At 52.0% G+C, this 15,462-nt stretch overlaps 1 protein-coding gene across 2 annotated transcripts in view; it reads right to left on the bottom strand.

The window, feature by feature from the left end:
- Positions 1 to 7,274: 7,274 nt before the first annotated feature.
- Positions 7,275 to 15,462, bottom strand: part of KAZN (kazrin, periplakin interacting protein) — a 77,924-nt gene continuing 69,736 nt past the window's right edge. For both annotated transcript variants that reach the window (XM_082069590.1, XM_082069591.1), the window contains exons 3-8: positions 10,240 to 10,376; positions 9,520 to 9,690; positions 8,577 to 8,766; positions 8,348 to 8,478; positions 8,003 to 8,053; positions 7,275 to 7,587 (exon numbers count right to left, since the gene is read on the bottom strand). In XM_082069590.1, coding sequence (XP_081925716.1) covers positions 7,420 to 7,587; positions 8,003 to 8,053; positions 8,348 to 8,478; positions 8,577 to 8,766; positions 9,520 to 9,690; positions 10,240 to 10,376 — 848 coding nt within the window. In that variant the 3' untranslated portion in view covers positions 7,275 to 7,419. The remainder of the gene's footprint in view (positions 7,588 to 8,002; positions 8,054 to 8,347; positions 8,479 to 8,576; positions 8,767 to 9,519; positions 9,691 to 10,239; positions 10,377 to 15,462) is intronic.

Raw genomic sequence — 15,462 nt, forward strand, 5'->3', positions numbered from 1 at the left:
AGCAGTTCCCAGCACTATTTGAGGAACCACAACCACTCTGTCTCATCACTCCGTTCCCCAGGGCAAAGCCAACATCCCCATAAAGCCGGGCTTATGTTCACAAAGAGCCTGGAAAGTGCTTTTTATCAGGCTGCTGCCCTTGAAAAACACCCCAGTTAAGCACCCGCTCCCCGGGAAGAGCCGTTCCGGGCACGGCCCTCACCGGGGCTGCTGGTGGCCATGTGCCTTGGCCTCGTAGCCAGACAGTCCCGTGGTTTCCAGGCTGAACCACATGGACAGACCTGCTGGCTCCTGCCCCCTTCTTCAGCAGGGCGTTACTAACGAGCAATTAACAGCCGCAGCCATGCATGGGGTGGTGAGCTGCAGAGACAGGGAAGATCTGCATATTTCCCTGTGTATCCATGATGCAACTAAACAACCTTTCTGTGCAATATACATAAAATAATTACAAAACTGGGAGTGCGCACAGGGGATGCAGCTGGGTTTTGGCAAACCCTGCTCGAATCAATGATGTGGCCGGTGTCACCTCAGTGTCACCTGCCAGCCCAGCAGCAATTGGGGCTTACATTCTCACACCCAGCCTTAATGCTGAACGCCACCGAGAACTCCCGATTCTATTGGAGACGACACTCAGGGTGGATTTTTTTCCCCAACCATGCGTGAAAAAGCAGCATTGCTACACTCGCTGGACCAGCCGCTGCAGTTTTTCCTGTCCCTTAAGCCCTGCAAGTCCCTGCAAAGGCAACAACCATCAAGAACCCGACACAAGTTGTCACATCCCCTCCTGTGAGTCGGCAGGGCCAGCCCTGCCTCGGGGGCACCGGGATGCGGTGGGAACTCCCAGTTTCCCTCTATCTCTCCCTTCCCCAGCACAATCCTGCACAGACCTGATGGCATTTTCCACTGACTCACCTGCCGCGGCTCCTCCTCCCGGTGCACGCAGCGCTGCCCTTCCCGCTCCTAATCAAAGGCCAACTTCCAGAGCTCTGCTATAAAAGAATATCATTATTAAATATCTACGCACAAATTGCTTTGCATTTTCAGGTTTGGCCACCCTGCTCTGGCAAATTCTCCTTCTGCTTCTTGACCTGCCTGCAGCACCTTTATCAATATAAACCTGCCATCTCCAGCTAGAGCTGGGATTTGTTTTTTCTGCGGTTTAGCTGCGAAAAACCAGGGGGAAAATACACTTCATACAGTGACTGTCGCTGATCCTGCGTGGGGAGAGCCCAGCTTAAGCTGGAGCCGTGTCACCCACCCTGCAAAGGGGCCCTGGAGACCATGAGCACAGAGAGGACATTTACAAAGCAGCTCCTCACATTCCCGCTCTGCAAAGCTGAATATTGGCCAGAAACAGCCTTTTCCGCAGCATCAGGGCCGGGCCAGCCGGAGGTGGCTGCGTGCTGAAGCCATTTCATCTCTCCCTTTGCTCCGTTGCTCCCTTTGGAGCAGAATTCTTCCTCCTTTCCCCTTGTGATGCTGACTCAGACTGCTTGCCCATCCCTAAATTAAGGGGTTTCGCTCGCACCCCTCGAAGGGCAGAGCCTGGATGGTTGCTCCAGTCTCCGCTGTGCACTTTGCCGTGGGCTAACGCATTTACATGCATTTCTTCGGCTCATTTGCCTTTCTGGCTGTAGCAGCCATCCTGGCGTGGGTATTTATCTACGGGCAGCTCGAATCCTCCCCTTGCAAACACTTACAAATCACTCCGGGGTGGGCTGGTACCTCTCCGGGGTGATTATCCAGCCAAATATGTGGGATAAAGACTTTGCTTGTACAGGAACACCAAGGAGGAAACAAGAGCCTGACCAGGAGCCATCAGCAGCAACAAAAGGGCCTTTCAGAGGAGCATTTGATGCTCTGGTACTGGCTGGAGATGCCAGGGACTCGTGTTACCTTGGCCTCAGCGGCAGAAATTGCTCATGGGCAGTTTTCCCTGCTTTTTTCTGCTCAAAGGAAGGTGCTCAACCGTGTACATTAAAATCTATGCAAAGCCCAGCGCAGAGCACAGCCACATCCTCAGAGTCCTCCAAACCTTTCCAACACTGCTTGGGGTGACACGTCGCTCCTGGACACCTGCGGCTTGTCCTGGAAGAATCAGAGCCACCAAACTGCTTATCTATTAATACAGAGAGTTATTTGTTACAGTTAAATTAGCACCAGAAGTGTAACACAGCCAGGGCTGGGGAGGATGCTCAGGTTTCTACTCCACCCCACCCCAGTCCTACAGTCCCAAGCCATCCCTTCCCCTGACACCGCAGCCTCTCAGGAGGGGGGAACTTTGATTTTCCCCCGTTTTGGGTGTGTGTAAACACCAGCACAATATTTGCCGGGCAAACCATCTGCCCAGGGAGCAGCCACAGCCCCGGCTTTGCCCCTGGGATAAAAATCCATCCCAGCTTGTCCGGTGATGCGCTCCCTCAAAACCCAGTTCCCAGCGCACACGCACTGGTTTATACTGGTATCTCCCTTTCTCATACCTTGGTTTCTACACCCTGATTTACAGAGCGCCTGTGGGGGCTGCAGGCTGGGAACCTGCCGTCTAAATGGGGAAGAAAAGAGGAAAAGCAGCAGCCCAGGAGGGACGGCGGTTCCGGTACAACCAGTCTAACTGGCCAGGTCGCCGTCTGCCGGTTCAAGCACACGCACGTCTGCAACCTGGAAAACGGCACAAGCAAAGCTGCTGTATTAATTATAAGAATAATAAGTAACCTGGCAGCTTCCTCCTGGGGGCTGCTGCATCTCATCTGTGATGCTCCAGCTTAGTCCTGCCTTGCAAAGCGCAGCTTGGCCGGGCAGAACTGTCCCATATGGGAAGGGGTTGAGGAACTTCATTCATTTACCTCGGGACCTGTGTGTCCTGTGTGGTGCCATGAGGCTTGACCAGGACAAGAGAGGAGTTGGGAATATTGGGAATACGAGATCCAGGGCTTGAGGGAAAGAGAAGAGAGAGTTATGGGGGTGTCCAGATATTTAAAAGAGCTGAGCAGAGGTTTAATGTAGCTTTGCAGAATTAGGAGCAGATGGCGACCGATGGCTTGTGCCCAAGACTAGGAAACTGCTGGGAAACCACTCAGCAGCGATGATAAAACTCCAAGGAAAACTCATTACCTGGATACAGGGTCTGATTGCAGCATCAGTGTCCTGGTTGGATGGAGCCAATTTCCAACATCAGCTTCATACACACAAAGCAGCAAGAGTAGCAGACACCTTCTAGGAAAACACCGAAAATGGGTGAACAAATAAACAAGGATAATTCCAAATTTTCAGCGATTCTGAGCAATAAACCAGCAGCCTTGACACTAGCGTTTGGGGAGGCACCACCATTCGTGTCCCCCACCAGCCCCATCTCAAAACCCACAGCCATCCTGATGGTTTGTTCAGCTATTGAGTGTACACAGCTTCAGCTCTTTAATGCAAAGGATAAAGCCCAGGGAGGCGAGCTCACCTGCCTGAAGCCATGGGGTGAGTTTCCTGGAAACCTCCCCGATCTGCTCCTGATCTACAGGTTATTAGTGCATGGCTGTGGTGTGATGTGTAAACACGGCTTCGGCTGGAACGGCACCCAAAGACAACGCCAGGACACAATGGTAAAGGAGCACAGCGGTCCCCCAGTGTCCCCTCTGCAGGACACCCCGACCACCCCAGCACAGAGCAGCCTTTATTTTCCTTTCTCAGTCTAAAGTCCTTGCGACTCCATCTGCACAGCGACGCTCCCGGTGCAAAGTGCGCAACCACCACGAGTCAGACCTAAAATAAACACGCCCTGCTCCTTAAAACCACCTCGTGCTGCATTTGTTGAGCTGCGTTCAGCCCGGAGTTTGTTGACTTTGGGCAAGAGAACTCAACGGGGCACACGAGATCTTTGGCCACATGGCAGCTGGTGTCACGGTGGGGACAACGGTCACCGGGCTGGTTGCGGTGTCCCCTGCGTGTCGCAAGCGGAGGTTTGGCTGCGGCTCGGGGAGCGCTCACACGGTGGCAGCATCGCAGCGCGCTGCAGCGGGGACACGCTGGGACACAGCAGCCATGTGGGGGGACACAGTGCGGATGGGGGGACAAAGTGTAGATGGGGGGGGACAGTGCGGACAAGCTTTGCACCCTGCGACTGACAGGAAAAGCCAAATATCGCCAAAAAATCACTCCCAAGTGCAGCAAACGGTCTGCGCCCGGCTCACCTCTGCTGCTCTCAACAGCTACACTTCAATGCGATGTTTCATTCCCATTAATGCTGTGTTACAGCTGCAGGTGACAGAGCTGCAGAGCCAGCTGGCTTCTAGCTTTCTTTCTCTTCTCTTTTGTTAAACCCTCCCTGTTTCAGGTTGTGGAGGCTCTTACCTGCTCTGCAGCTGCTCTCAAACCCAGAAGGATATTTTTGTTAAAAAAAAAAAGGCATGTCTATTCATCTACACTCTCATCGGTTCAAAACACAGAAAATCATCACAGGCCTTGTATGAAATGCTCTTTTTTTTTAAGTTCTTTTCCCTCCTGATTGTGGCTCGATACCTCGAGCGGCTCCGGCTCGCGAGAGCGGCTCCTCCGCTTGGCTCCATCCCGAGAACTGTCACCGACCCCAAACCAGCATGGGGACCCGCTGGAAGTGCTGGCACAACCCTGCAAGTGCCAAACGCCATCTGTAAATTAATAATAAGAAGTTAGTAATAAAATAACAATTTTATCCATCCATGATTAACCATAATTTATCCATGAGCAAGTGTTACAGCACAAAAACTTCTCGTCTCTCTGTCCCACCTGCTTTTCTCAGCCCTCAGCTTTACATCTTCCAGATCTGAGGGCATGTCCTGGCTCTTCTCCTGTGTTCCCAAACCTTTACTTACCTTAAATCCTTACATTCCCATTTGATACGGATGCACCAATGGCCGCAGCCCCTGCCGGTGGTGCCGTGTTTGGGTGTGAGTGCTCAGCTGGCAGCTGGTCATGGGAAGAGCCAAGGATGCAGCTTTCTCCTGCATCCCACACCTGCATCCTGCATCCTTCTCCTCCATCCTCACCTGCATCTTTCTCCCCCATCCCCCATCACCCCAGGGACCCCAATTCACCCAGCAGCCAGGACAGAGGTGACATTTCCCCTGTGTTCCCAAACCTTTACTTACCTTAAATCCTTACATTCCCATTTTATACGGATGCACCAATAGCCGCAGCCCGTGCTGGTGGTGCCGTGTTTGGGTGCAAGTGCTCAACTGGCAGCTGGTCACGGGGAAGAGCCAAGGATGCAGCTTTCTCCTGCATCCCACCTGCATCCTTACCTGCATCCTTCTTCTGCAACCTTGCCTGCATCCTTATCAGCATCCTTACCTGCATCTTGCATCCTTCTCCTGCATCCTCACCTGCATCCTGCATCCTTATCAGCATCCTCACCTGCATCCTGCATCCTTCTTCTGCATCCTCACCTGCATCCCCCATCACCCCAGAGACCCCAATTCACCCAACAACCAGGACAGGGGTGACGTTCACTTGTGCCCATGACAGTGATGACAACAGTTCACCACCAGCATCACCCCAGGATCTCCATCCGGCAAGTAATTAAATCACGTGGAGTTCACCCATACTTTAAAATAAGCTTTATTTAGATCTTTTATAATTTTATATTTGCATCCATGCCTTCAAGGATTCTCCCCCACTCACATTGGGGAAAAGTTAAATCTAATGTTACCCATAATTCATATGCTATTTATCGAAGTTCTCTCTTAAATAAATCATCCTCTTAGTAATTTTTAGAATTATTTCCTAATTTACAAAAAAAAAAAAAAAAAAAAAAAAGCTGAAATGCAAAGGAAACTACTCGATAACAAGGAGATTGCGCATCTGTTCCGGTGGTTTATAGTTTAAATTATAAAAATGCAAGGAGGAAAACAAACCAAACCAAATGAATGAACAAAAAACAACCCCCCCCAAACAAGAAAACATATATAAAAATGCCTCTCTGCAGAGAAAGATGCGGCGGGGTGAACCCCGTCCTGCCCACCCCGCGGCCTCTCCGCATCATCCCGTTCGCAGCAATACACGGCGCAAGGGCATCGGCGGTTTAGTTCGGCGATTTAAGACAAAATACCCCTTTCTTGTTCAACCGGGGCACGCGTATCGGAATGAAGAAAAATAATACACTATTATAGCATCATTAAATAAATCTTAATACATTTTTTTTTTTTTAAGAGCTTAAAATTATATCGTAAGCATTAAAGCATAAGGTACTTATCTTGGCATAAGCAGAGCGCGGTGCGTGTTAGTGGGGAGGGGAAGCGGCCGCCGCGCCGGGGCTGGTTTTGGGGCGTTTTCCAGGGGATTTGGAAGCACAAGTTGCCATTTTTGTGCTTAAAAATCACCCCGGAGCCAGAAAAACCTCCCCGTGGGGGTCTCGTACCGATTTCCCCGGCGGCGATAACACCCCAAACGTGGCGTTTGGAGATATCTCGGGATATCGCCCTTCCCCGCCTCCCGGCTCATGCCGGATCCCCCAATTTTTACTCAAAGAAAAGGGTGAGCCCCCCCAAAAATGCAGGGAAAAAGCAGAGGTAAAGCCCCCACCAGCTTTTCCCCCCCTGCTTAATTTCCCGGCATGTATTTAAATCTATGTTTTCCAAGGCGTTAAGTGCTCCTGGGGCCGAGGGAGCCCGGGGTGGGGGGTCCAAGGCTCCAGCCCCCCCGGCAGCAGCTTCCCAGGACAGTACAGTACAAACACACCCTTTCCTCCTCCCCTCCCCATCCCAACCGACGTGGAAAAATATAAAAATCCCAAAAAACTTCTGCAATAATTTAGTTAGAATAGCTCCTCTGGGTTTGTGCAAATAAATTAAAACAACTTAAAGAAAGAAAAAAACAAAAGGAAAGGTTAAAACACTTAATTTCCAGACCGGCGGGCGTTACGAGCAGCCCGTGTCGCCTCCGCGGGGTTCGGCCAGGAAGACGTCACAGCAAATGAGATAAGTGTTCTTTTTTCTGTGTGTGTGTGTGTTTTCTCTCTAAGGTCCCTCAGCTGGGCAGGTCCTTTGTCCCCAAGTGGGGACATCCCGCGGGCTGGGCTCCGGAAAACAGCGGCTTTCGGACAAGAGACGTCACAAGCACAAAGTGCACAATATTTCTGGGTATTTACAGAGACACAGCAGTCCTTCAAGTTTCAAGTTTCGTCAAAAGAAGGAGGAATTTAAAACAAGAAAACCAACAAAAAACCCCAACCCAAACGGACAAACTGAAGTGACAACAAAGGGTTAGCGGCGTGGGGGGGGGTAAAAAAAAAAGGCACACACAAAAAAAAAAGGGGGAAAAACTGAAGTTACGACACGGCTGCATCGCTCCCAAGACGACAGGTAACACGTCCACAGGCGGGGAGGGGTGGGATTATGTACATCGGCGACGGCGGCGCTGGGATGAGCGTCCCGGCGCTCGCCCGGCGCGGAGGGGTCACCAGTCCGCATCCTCCTCGATGTAGTAGTCGGGGGCCGTACCGTCGAAGAGACCGGGGTCCAGGGATTTGCGCTGCTTGCCCCGGGCGAACACCCTGGAGATGGAGCCGAAGCCCATCTTCTCTTTCTTCTTTTTCCGTTTTTGGTCTTCCAGGTCCTCTAGAGACTGTGGGGGGACAGGACATGAGGTTGCACACTGAGTTTTTCATTCAGCACCCCCCCCCATTTGGTTTAATTCAACCAGCTCAGGATTTCAGCTCCAGGTACGTAAGGATGTTCAGAGCAAGGGTCTGCGCATAGCTTGCAAAAATACCCCTCCGTTTCAGGGTCGAATACAGGCGAATAATCTGATCTAGTCTGCCTTGCAAAAATTAAGACCAAGATGGGTTCTAAGCACTATGGCATTACCTGGATTTTGGGGCAAATCACAGAAATCTGAGACATCCCAGACTTAGAACTCAGGATGGCTTCTGCTCTTTTCTTTTTTTAAACCCAAATCGGTGTCTCTGAGCCCCCCAGATCACTCACTAGCACAGAAATGGGTTTCACGAGTGGGATTTAAATGGGGTTTTGTGCCCTACCTGTACAATTGGGTTGTGCAAGTTCTTCTGTACCGGTCCAGGACTGTCCCCCTGCGGCAGAACGAGACACATCCAACTGAAGCAGCCCCAACGCAGCTCAGAAATCCCCAAATCCCAACAAAAAGCAGCTCATCCTGACAACCACAAACCTGCAAGGCTGGGATAAACCCCAGGAACAGATACCTCCAGGTCAGCAAACCTCCAGCCCCAAAACATCATTATATTTGGCAGGCGAGGACCCGCAGCATCGCCAGAGTCTGTTCCCCCACCACGCAGCAGGCCAAGAAGCCCGCACCAAAGCAAACCCCCCCACCAAAGCAAACCCCTAATAACCAAGTGCCTTACGTTGCAGAGCGAGTGTGTTCGATGCCGGGGCGAGTTGATGTCGCTCGGCGTGGACGACCGGTCGCCCTCGGCCGCCGAGGCGTCGGAGATGATGGACGGCTGCCGGGAATGGCAGGGGCTCACTCTGACGGCTGGAAAGCACAGGGGAGTTAACGTCTGACCTATTTTTGGGGTGCTTCACCTTCTTTTTTTTTTAATAATATATAGAATGGGTGCAGGGAGAACCCACCTTGCCGGTCCGCCGAGTGCTGGGGGTGGGAGTGGTAGAGGGTCTGCTGGCTCTGCCGGATGGCGGCCGTCAGCGGGAGGTCGGCCTGCATCACCCACTCCTGGTTGCCGTTCAGCACCGTCTCGCCCGGCATGGCCAAGGAGTGACGCTTGGGGACATCCTTGGTCAGCGTGGCCAGGGACTGCTTGGCCTGGGGAAGGACACCGGGGTGATGGGGGGGGATAAAACACATATGAACATCTCACGGAGCAGCAGAACCAGCAGCAACGCCGCACCAAACCCACCCGCCCCTTTGCAAGTAAATACTCAAACTGTGCTGCTTGCTGCACTGAGAATATCCAGCTCCTTTTTACAGATGGGTTTTTTTCTTGCCAGAATTGCGATAATGCAAGAACTGCAGCAAACACTTGGATGCAGAACTCGCTGGGGTGTTTAATGTGTCCAGTTCTGGGCCCCCCAGTTTGAGAAGGATAAGGAATTACTCCAGTGAAGAGCTACAAAGATGCTGAGGGGTCTGGAGCATCTTTCTGATGAGGAGAGACTGAGAGAGCTGGGGCTGTTCAGCTGGAGAAGAGAGGCTGAGAGGGATCTTATTTATGTTATAAATATCTCCAGGGTGGGTGTCAGAGGGACCAGACTCTGTTCAGTGGTGCACAATGACAGGATGAGACAGACAAACACAGGAGTTTCCATCTGAATACGAGGAGAAACTTCTGTACTTTGAGGTGCTCAAGCCTGGCCCAGGCTGCCCAGAGCAGGTGTGGAGTCTCCTTCTCTGAGACATTCAAACCCACCTAGACGTGACCCTCTGTGATGTGCTCTGCTGACCCAGGGGGTTGAACTGGATGATGTGCAGAGGTCCCTGTCAACCCCAACCACACTAATTCTGTGTTTCAAGCCCGCAAGCTGCTGAGCCGAGTGCCGGTGGCGTTCCCGAGCTCACCATGGCCAGCTCGGCCTCCAGCTCCTTCATGCGGTTGTCTTTCAGGTCGAGCTGGGAGCGGAGGGCACTGGCGTGGTCGGTCGCCTCCTTGGCTTGTCGCCGCAGCTCCCACTTCTCCCGCTCCAGAAGGTCCTTCTCCTTCGCCAGGGCTTTCACCGCGTCCTCGCTCTCCTGCCGGGAGACAAGAGGGGAAGCTGAGGGACCTGGGGGTTCAGCTGGAGAACAGGAGCTGAGGGGAGACCTTCTGATCTCTGAACTGCCTGAAAGGAGCTTGGAGCCAGGGGGGTCGGGCTCTGCTCCCCAGGAACAAGCGCCGGGAGCAGAGGAAACGGCCTCAAGTTGCGCCAGGGGAGGTTGAGGCTGGATCTGGGAACAATTTCTTGCCCAAAGGGCTGTGGGGCATTGGAACAGGCTGCCCAGGGCAGTGCTGGAGTCACCATCCCTGGAGGGCTGGACAGACGGACATGAGGTTCTCAGGACATGGGGCAGGGACAGGGCTGGGGGAACGGTTGGACTCCATGATCTTGAGGGGCTTTTCCAACCAAAGTGATTCTGTGATTCATTTATCCTTTACCTGCTGCAGTTCAGCCCTTGTGTCTGGTGAGCGTCTCCCAGCTGCAAGAGGCAAGCTGGAGCTTTGGGAGGCTTTACCCCATTGCAAACCAGGTCTCACCCCCACGTCACTGCCACCCCCGCCCAGTGCTGGGCTCTCACACTCACTTTCCTGTGCTGCTCGTAGTTCCTGATGAAGTCGCGGAGCTGCTCCTCGCGGCTCTCCAGCGTGGCGTACAGCTGCTGCATCTGGCTCACCAGGTCCGTCTTCTCCCCCTTCAAGCGCTTGCGGTCGGCTTTCATGGCTGCGGGAGAAACAACAGCTTCAGCCTGGGGGCACGGCCGGCCCCTTGCCTCCACCGCTTCTATTTTTCAAGGAAAAAGCAGCAAAATTACAACCCCAGGGGCCTTGTGAGGAGCGGGTGCCCAATTCACCCCCATTGTGCACCCAGCAGCCTATCCCATCATTGCCACGGCTCCAAATCATCTTGAAAAAGGAGATTTGAGAGCAAAACCTGAAGAAAGCCACAGGAAAACCTGCTGCTCCCTTGTCCAGGCTAAATAAACCAGAGCGGGTTTTCCTGCAGCGTTCCCATGTGTCACCCATCCAGCTCAGTGATGCTGCGGGGGGACGAGGGGACAGGGTGGGGGCACCATGGGACGCATTTCACCAGCCCCAAGATGAGACCAAAACCTTCATGTTTCCCTTCTCCCACCCAGGGAGGGATGCTCGCTGAGCACCAACACACAGACAACGTGCTGAAGTCCAGTAAAACCAGGGAGGATTACAGAAACATCCACTAATTTCTGCACATCAAGTGCTCGGAGCCCGGTCGCAGAAACCCTCTGCCCCACATACACCCCACCAAAACAATCCCCGATTTAGGGATCAAAATACAAGGATTGCTTCTCATTATAGGAAAGACTTGACATGTTTGTCCACCCGGGGGAAGTGCTGCTCTCGAGGGAACGGGATGGTATGGAACACTCTGCCCCCCAGTTCTCTGAGTTCCAAGCAGCCCAGCCTTGCAAGTCATTCCTCTATATTACAAAATAAATCCTACTCAGGTAGGAACTTATTTCTGTGCACGCGTATCACTGTACGTGAAGATGCGTAACAGAACGAGCGCTTGGGATGGAGCCGGTAAGGAAGGAGGTTGCAGATTAGCAGAGAAAATGGTAGGGAATATAAAAATAAGACATGAAACAGTGGAAAAAGAAGGGACTGGGACAACGGGAAGTTTTATCTGTTTAAAACCACATTAAACTCTTTGGACCAACCACTCTGCCATCAGGCACCAGAGGAGCACCCAACGAACCAAGGGACAAATGCCGCAACGATTCACCCGGTCCCGTGATCAGCAGCACTTGTGATTCTTCCTTTCCCACCTCAATGACTGTGGCTCCTCCTGGGACAGCTCAGCCCCTTCCAGCACCGGGCCCTTCCCTATTTTTGTTCCAGTTTGGGAAATGACTACAGAAACCCTCTAAAAATAAGCACGACTGGACCGCATCGGAGTGTTTTTAAAAAGCGCTTTCCTGTCGTCTGTGTGTATTTAACAACCGCGCTCCCTCTGCCCAGTTATTCATTTCACATGAACTACAAGCTCGCTGAAAAGGAAAATATTATATAAGTGATATGGGCTCAGCCCCATCCCTGCAGCACAAGGCGCTGCTGAAAATGCCTCTATTTTCAAGCTCTTGAACACTTTGTGACATACAAATATATATTTTTCATTGCCCCAAGGATACCGAGAGGCTTTTCTAAAAGTCACATTTGCACTCCCTGATGCTGCAGGTGACAAAAGGCTACTAATGAATTTAATTAATTACTAGCGGGTCCCCATAGCATACAACTGGCTTTAATTAGTGGCAGCATTCAGGGTCCTTAAAGATTGAGGGAAAACACTTCATTGCTTGCCAAAAAATATATATATAAAAAGCTCAGAAGTACTATTAGGAGAAAAGCACATACCATGTCCCAAGGTTTACCAGTATTTACCAATATTCACACTAATATTTACCAATATTCACACTGCAAGAAGATGATGGACTTGGGGTATTGCAAAAGCACTTTTTTCCCTATTAACCTAATAGGACAATTTACCATTTGTTTCAGTTCATAATTGAGAGATTTGCTAAAATGAATGCACTTTTTTTCCCCCTCTATTACCACCGCTCTCCCTCCTCCAAAACCGATTAGCTCCTAAGCTTAAAGAAGATTTATCAGTCATTTGAGAACTTCATTCCAAACCCAATTAATAGCAAATTAATTGAAAGAGGCAGAAGAAAAATACAAAAGTTAAGGCAGAAGTGAGCGGTTGGGGCTGCCAGAGCCCCCGGACCACGCGCCGCGGCTTAATAACGTCCTCAGCAAACAGCCCTGCTAATTACTCGGTCAGGGCAAACGAGCCATTGCAATCCATGACGTGACGGCAAGGGCAGCCAAGGAGGAATAAAGCGGGTTTTCACCGGCCATTCCAGGAGGTGAAATGGGTTTTCTTCTTCAACCTGATGGGCCAGGGCCAGGTGTGTGCATCCCAACCCCCCCGGGGACCGAAATCAACTCTCCCACAGCTCAATGTGCTCTGGTGAAACCTCCAGCCTGTTCATAAACCCAAGACAACAGGAGAAGCAAGATCCTCAGCCCTTCCCATGAGCGGAAAGTATTTATCTCACGTGGTTTATTTGCATTATTTATTTTCCCAGCATGTGGCAGAGATAGAGCCACCAGCCCCCCCTGTGTCCCCCACACTGGGCAGCAAGTGATGGGAAGGATGGGTTGGGAATGATGGGGTGAACCCCCCAGCTCTCATCACCACCCCCCTGCACCATTAATCCCATTAATTGAGCTTCCACCTCCTGCCACATGATCCGTCCCCCCAGCATCACTCTGCTGGGAGGAGGATGATGGACACAACGGTAACGGGACCCACTCCGCAGCCAAAATAACTAAAAATCCCCCCTAGCACCTCGTCTTTCCAGCTTTACCTAACGAGCCGACATCTAATTGCTCCGATGCACCAACCCGAGGGGCACAGCAGCACGGCTGGAACCTCCCTGTGATGCCACCACCCCATGGTCCCTATCCGGCCTCAACATCTAACATCTCCTAGGTGGGAATCAGCTACTGCATGCTAAAAACAGGCATTTCCCCCTCTAAAACGGGGGCTGCTGCAAGTACCGTCCCCCTTTTGAAATTAAAAATATCACATTGAAGGAAAATGATGTGCTGGTTGCACCATTTAGCCCAAGTTTGCTTGGAGGGCATACAGATAATCAGTATGGCTACCTAGGTAATGTGATATTAGATGAAAAACTACTATTTTCAGGCCATAGAAACATGACAGGAAGGGAATTAGAGCTGACTTTACAACTTACTGAATCATACACTGATTTTCTAACATGGGTAAAGGTGTTCTTGGGGGTCAGCACTCAAGCCTCAGCGATGTCCTGTGCCAGAGGAACGTGTAAAGCCATCTTGTCCCATTAACATCCACTTAATTTCTCCTGTTTCTCCATCCCAGCCATGAAATCTGATGTTGTCAGCATGACTAACCCATAAAAATCGGTCAGCTCTGTGCAGGAATTGCAGCACCGCTCCTTGCTTCGCAATTAAATAGTCACGTGCAGCCGTCACCGTTGGCCGAGAAGATCTTGCTGTTGAAGACGTCAGCGTTGCGCGGCGTTGGGCAGAGCCGGCACCCGCTCCTGGGCGTGCGGAGGTTCGGCACGGGCAGGAAATTTGGGTGTGATGTCAAGTTTCAGAAAAAAAATGAGGCGAGGCATTTGCCTCGGGGGGAATTCACCTGGAAACACCCTGCTAGGAGGCCAAGGGCTTTCCAAACCAGACCTGCCGTGGTCATGGCATGGTGAGCAATGACTTCTGCTGGGAGTTCAAGGTGGGTCTTTGAAGGAGCACAGTGGGTTTTCTGAACAGAGTACCACGTCCTTTTGGTGGAGAGAGCTTCCTTGGATGGGTCCGTGGCTGGGAGACCCATCTACTGGGACATCTATCCACTGGGAGACCCACCTACCGGGACATCTATCCCCTGGGAGACCCATCTGCTGGGACATCTATCCACTGGGAGACCCACTTACTGGGACATCTATCCACTGGGAGACGCATCTCCTGGGACATCCATCCACTGGGAGACCCATCTGCTGGGACATCCATCCACTGGGAGACCCATCTGCTGGGACATCTGTCCACCAGGTCATCCATTTTTGGGACACCCATCCACCGACACATCTATCTGCTGGGACATCCATCCACCCATTCCTTTGCCACCCATCCGCTCCCTGCAGCAGCGGGGGATGCTGAGGATTTCTGCAGGAGGCTTGTTCCACCCTAAACTCCATCCCTGGGAGATCATAGCTCGGAGACACGGGTTTGAGAGGCAGAAGACCGGGCTACAACTGCTGTGGAGCAGACATGAAGTCGGTTCACACCTTCCCAAGCTCCAGGGAAAGCCAGCCCGAGGTCTGCACCTTGGCACTCGAAAAAGCAGCAAAAACCAGTCTTGCTCTCCACGTGATAATCCCTCAGGCGAGCTCCAGCAGATTGGATAAACCTTCCCAGAAAGGAGGTTTCTGCCATCAGCCCACATGCTCGGAGATGTCACCTGGCCAAGAGGCTCCTGGAGTCCCGCGGGCGCTGGGCACGGTCCCTGCCCGCAGCAGGACGCAGCAGTAATGAAGCTGTCTGCAGCTTCTCCCGCCAGACGTTTCCACATCAGAGATCCAAACCACATCCAGGCCTTTTTCCAGCCAGGGACGGGGAAAATATAACTGCGTTAACTCTGTAAGCACCGTCTCAAGTCCAAGAAAAGGAGGGGAGGATGATGGGATGTAGCACCACGGGATTTTATTTGGATGTTAATTGATTAAAAAAAAAGAAGTGCAAGAGATGGAATGGGCCCAGGAAAAGGAGCAATAAAGATGCTCATAGCACGTGCTGCCTGGGATACAGAAACTGCTCAGTTACTCCTGCAGATCATCCTGTGCCGCAGCAAAGGTTTGTGAGCACAGATGGGGAAAATGCTGCATGGGCTTGTCACCGGCTTTACCCCCGTGCTGAACACTGTCCGAAAGGGCTGGAGACACATTGATGACGAACCCACCCTCCTCCATCCAGACCAGCACAAAATAAAAGGCGTGTGGCCGTGCAAAGCGTGCGAAAGCCGCTGGAGCCTCCAAAAGCAAACCCCGCCGGCAAAGCCTTTCCGCTTCCCTCCGCGTTAATGCCCAGCGAGCCAACATCTATCTGAACCAGCTGCTTCGCGCTTCCAGGCTCAGAGCCAGCAACGCCGACACATTTCAGTATAATTTATCCGCTAATGACATTACACGTGACCCAAGGCGGGTGGCGCTGCTGCGGGCGCGGGGACG

Source organism: Streptopelia decaocto, assembly GCF_964273445.1.
Source record: "Streptopelia decaocto genome assembly, chromosome: 20".
In the NCBI taxonomy this organism is placed as follows: Eukaryota; Metazoa; Chordata; class Aves; order Columbiformes; family Columbidae; genus Streptopelia; species Streptopelia decaocto.